Source organism: Mesitornis unicolor, unplaced genomic scaffold, assembly GCF_000695765.1.
Source record: "Mesitornis unicolor isolate BGI_N332 unplaced genomic scaffold, ASM69576v1 scaffold359, whole genome shotgun sequence".
Classification (NCBI taxonomy): Eukaryota; Metazoa; Chordata; class Aves; order Mesitornithiformes; family Mesitornithidae; genus Mesitornis; species Mesitornis unicolor.
Genome location: NW_010209011.1, coordinates 1 through 4,963, shown reverse-complemented (window position 1 = coordinate 4,963; position 4,963 = coordinate 1). Strand labels below are relative to the sequence as shown.

The 4,963-nt window shown below is 44.4% G+C and overlaps 1 protein-coding gene across 1 annotated transcript in view; it reads left to right on the top strand.

Annotated features, from left to right (window-relative positions):
* The window catches only part of LOC104547127 (receptor-type tyrosine-protein phosphatase epsilon-like), a gene marked incomplete at both ends in the record, with an annotated part of 9,335 nt that extends 4,999 nt beyond the window's left edge, over window positions 1-4,336 (top strand). The window contains 4 exons of the mRNA XM_010192707.1: window positions 881-974; window positions 1,762-1,838; window positions 2,765-2,899; window positions 4,211-4,336. Of these exons, the coding sequence (XP_010191009.1) occupies window positions 881-974; window positions 1,762-1,838; window positions 2,765-2,899; window positions 4,211-4,336 (432 nt within the window). The remainder of the gene's footprint in view (window positions 1-880; window positions 975-1,761; window positions 1,839-2,764; window positions 2,900-4,210) is intronic.
* Between the last annotated feature and the right edge of the window lie 627 nt (window positions 4,337-4,963).

The window sequence follows — 4,963 nt, the reverse complement described above, 5'->3', positions numbered from 1 at the left end:
TGTAATCTTAAAAGAAAAGGTCCATCAAAACATAACAACTTGATTTATTTTCTGCTTGCTGTGAATGGGTGCTGGGGAGTCGGTGAATGGGGCTTGGCTTAACTTCCTGTTTGCAATTGCTCCTTCAAAGCCATTTTAGGGACCTCTTCCTATGCTCTTTGTTTGTTTATCAAAGAAAAAAGGGATTATTCTGGGGTCTGGTACTGGGTGCCAGATCAGATAAGAGGGAAGAGGGAGCGGGGTGAGTGCGCCTGATTTGCATCTCAACGGCGGCGTTAACTCGGTGATGACCGACACTGCAGGGAATTTGCACGTCTTGTGCTGGATATCCAGACCCGGCAGGAAACTTTTTCAAAAAGGCACTTATTTTTAGTGGAGAAACCCCAGATGCAGAAAGCAACCACACCGGCCATTTATGATCGTTGTTTAAAGGAGACTTTCTGGTCCTGAGGATGCAGTTAGAACTTTTCTGTGACTTTTGCTATACTAAAATATTGATTTTATATATAGGCCTAAAGCATTAAATGACGTCTGGGTGTTATCTGGAGTTCTCCCTTTCCTCTGAAGGATTAATTTAACCAGAAATTGGTTAAAATTTTATTATTTAGGTCATTTTATTGCCTTTAAACTTCATTAATACGCTCTGGTTATGTGTTCAGATTCTTAAATATTTATCAGTATGAAGAAATAGCGACTCTTATTCTTCCTTGTCCTGCCTATAAAAATAGAATTCAGTGGTTTTTGTGAGAAGCCCATGTTGCTTTGGCTGCACTGCTGTTCTGTACCCGATAAAGGGTCATAGGAATCCAGTGAGCACGGGGTTACGGGAGCTGCTTCTGCCCCAGTGAGCCCTCATCCTCGTCTGTGTCCTTCCTTCCAGAAGTTAACGAACGTTCGAATAATGAAGGAAAACATGAGAACGGGCAATCTTCCTGCAAATATGAAGAAAGCCAGAGTCATCCAGATCATCCCATGTAAGAGATGGGCTTTGTATAGAGAAAGGAGGGCTGTAAATACCCAGTTATTAAGGTTATCCTCTGCACACTGTGTTTATAAGGTGGTAACGGGGCTGCTCTGTTGGGATCACTCAAGACGAGAGGTCCTGCCTGGATTTGGAAACGAATTCTGCAAATAATTCCTGCCTATGTCTTAAAGGGGAAAAGATTTTAACTCCGCTGCCTGTAAAATTCAATTCAGTTCCTGTTGAACTGTCCAAAGTGGTAGTTTCTGGTTTACCTTAATTTTTAGATAGAACATGTTTTATGTAGTTGTTTCTGTTAGCTTCTCTTTTGGTTTTTGTAATCCTTTTTGCAGGACTTAATGATACAAACACCACTATCCTCTCCTTTTAATGCCTGGAGCCCTTATAAAGTGTCTGCAAACGATTTAATGAAATGGCTTTGACTTTGTCAATGTAAAATTGGGTAGTTTTAGGACTGAATTAAATAATTGGACATTTTCACCCTTCAAACCATCACACTCCGTGTGATCCCTGGCATCTGGAGCAGTGCAGTAACGTCTGCACCTGCAGGTGGGAGTTGCAGCCCTTGCTGGGCAGTGTCCTGTGTGAACCGAAAAACAGTGGCAGAAACACCAGCACCCTCCTCCACACACCCATACATCCCAGATGAGATCAAGAGTGTCTCAGAGGGTTTTTGGATAAGAGATTTTGTTGGTTTTCTTCTTTCACAAATGCAGCCGTGGAGCTGTCAACGTAAACTTTGCAAAAGTAAGAATAGACCTTTTCTTTTCTTTTTCCAGATGATTTTAATAGGGTGATTCTGTCGATGAAAAGAGGGCAGGAGTACACGGACTACATCAACGCTTCCTTCATAGACGTACGTGTAAAACAATTTCATGTACTTAAACCACAAGTCAAATATTTTGCTGTTGCTGATGAGGGTTTTAAGGAGACCGTGCCCAATCTGGCCTGTGTAGAACATTAGTTTATTTGTTTGGGTTCAGCTTTATGAGAGTTTCCAAGTACATTTCTTATTTGGTGTTTCCAATTGCAGCTCAGATGGTTGTGTAATGTAACCATTCTTCTTCTGGTTAAATTTACAAACTAAGGTTTTTAGTACATTCAAAAAAAGCAGGCAGTGAAACACATGAGCTCTGCAGCTGACACCCAACAGCTCCGTTATCTGTGTTCAGGCTCATGGATGTAAATATGTCCTTTTCTGAGAACAGGGGAAAGAAAAGTCTGTATTTACAAGGGGAGAGGCTGTCGCAGTGTCTGGGAGCCAGCGTTTACCTGGGCAGCCCTGTGTTAACGCCACTTTCCTCCCAACTTCCTCGTTGGAACCTGGGCAGCACCTTCCACTGTGCCTTATTTTTGTTTAAATGTGAGAATTAATTACCTCTTTAAGCAGTAAAACCTCATCAGTGATTGAGGGTTGTGGATGCCACATCTGTGAAGATCACATCAGTGTGTAAATAGGACTGTAGCTCCAAAGTTGAGGTAAATCTTAGTGCTATAGTAAGGCTGATAGCTGCGGTTGTTACAACCTCACCGTGAAATCCTTTCAGTTACCCATTACTGCAGAGTTCATCCCTTCAGCCGGGACTGTAAAAAGTCACAAAATACAGCTCAGGATTGCCAGTTCAGGGGATGTTTTCTCGTGTTTCTTCAATCGGGTGGGCTCGGTGTCGCCAGACGTGCAGTAACCATCACATTTTCCAGCACCGGTTTGAGCAGTGATTTCTCCGGCCATCACCTTCCTCCCATGTCATGAGGTAAACCCGTCCCGCTCTCTGTCGGCAGGGCTATCGGCAGAAGGATTACTTCATCGCCACCCAGGGGCCGCTTCCGCACACGGTGGAGGATTTCTGGCGGATGGTGTGGGAGTGGAAGTGCCACACCATCGTTATGCTCACCGAAGTCCAGGAGAGGGAGCAGGTATGCGGCCTGCAGCTCCTAACAACATCGCGTTGCTTTCAGGTGTTATGTATCTGATCCTAATCTGGTTTCAAGGAGTGTTTACCATCCGTGACTCCTAAGTCCTGCTCCTGCTGGCCATGCTGTTGCTGATACCAGCCAGGGTGCTGCTGGGCATCCCTGTGTTAACTCCAAACTTGCTTCCCAACTTCCTTGTTGGAACCTGGGCAGCACCTTCCACTGTGCCTTATTGTTATTTAAATATGAGAATTAATGATATCCTTAAGCAGAAAAACCTCATCAGTGATTGAGGGTTGTGGATGCTACATCTGTGAAGATCACATCAGTGTGTAAATAGGACTGTAGCTCCAAAATCGAGGTAAATCTTAATTCTTGGCCAGCTGGGCACGCTGCTGGCTCTTGACCACCACCTCAGGTCCTTTCCAACCACTCCTCTCCACACCTGCAGCATCCATGGGGTTGTTGTGCCCCACGTGCAGGACCTGGCCCTTGGCCTTGTTGAAGCTCATCCAATTGGCCTCAGGCCGTGGATTCAGCCTGGCCAGGTCCCTCTGCAGAGCCTTCCTACCCTTAACAGATCAACACTCCCTCCCAGCTCAGTGTCATCTGCAAACTCACTGAGGGTGCACTCAATCCCCTCATCCAGATCACTGATAATGACATTAAACAGAAGTGGCCCCAAAAGTGAGGCCTGAGGAACATCACTTGTGACTGGTTGCCAGCTGGATTTTCCTCCATTCACCACCACTTTTTGGGCCCAGCGAAGAGTACACCCATCCAAGCCACGAGCAGCCCATTTCTCCAGGAGGATGCTGTGGGACGTGGTGTCAAAGGCTTTACTAAAGCATAGGTAGACAACATCCACAGCCTTTCCCTCATCCACTGAGCAGGTCACCTTGTCCTAGAAGGAGATCAGGTTGGTCAAGCAGGACCTGCCCTTTGAACCCACGCTGGCTGGGCCTGATCCCCTGGTTGTAACTATGTGCCAATGATGGCTCTCAGGATGATCTCCATGGCCTTGCCCAGCACCAAGGTCACACTGACAGCTCTGTAGTTCCCCAGATCCTCCCTTCAGCCCTTCTTGTACATGGTCATCACTTTAGCCAGCTGGGACTGCCCCAGTGGGCCAGAACCACTGGTAAGTGATAGAAAGTGGCTTGGTGAGCACTGCCAGCAGCTCCCTCCATCCTTATGAAGTGTTTGGACCACGGTTATTTTGCTGTATGTACCTCCTGTATCAGAGATTTGTGACAACATAGATAACTGGAAGAAAGTTCAAGGGATGTTCAGAGTTTTCTCTGAATTTTGCAGGAGAAATGCTGCCAGTACTGGCCATCAGAGGGCTCCGTAACTCACGGAGAGATAACGGTGGAAATCAAGAACGACAGCCTCTTAGATGCCATAAGTGTCAGGGACTTCCTAGTTACATACAATCAGGTAATTTGGTTTTGATTTCCATGAGGGTTTGGGTTTTTTTGCATCTGAAGGCATTTAAAAATGTGATTCCTATCTGTAGATAAATGTGGTTCATCATCTTGCAGTGTTGTATCAGTCAAGGGGAAGCTTACGTGAAACATTTCTGCTTAAAACCCCATGAAAATTCTGGTCCGTAAAACACGTCTTAGGTCAAAGTACAGTGTTGGGTTTTGGGTTTTGGTGTGGGATTTTTGAGTGGGGTTTTTTTTTCTTTTTAATGTTTTGTTGTTGCTGTTATTCTGGTTTTGTTTCCCCATCTCCCACATATCTATATAAGAAAATTCAATATTTTTAAATCAGTATTACTAAATCCTATGAAGCAGTTTAGCAGCACGTGTGCTTTTCCCTCTGCCTGCCAGCTCTTCCTTTATGTCGCTCTGCCATAGGAATGATCTACTCAGAACCTGGTTTTGATTTTTTTCTGCATCTCTTCACTCACTGCATCATTTCCTTAGGAGCTGATGTGCATTGCTCTTTTTGAAAAACAACCAAAAAATGACTTGCAGTTAAGAGTATAACTACATTTAGTGTATTTAACTTATATATAACTATATTTAGTTACATATTTAGTATATTTAACTTATTTAT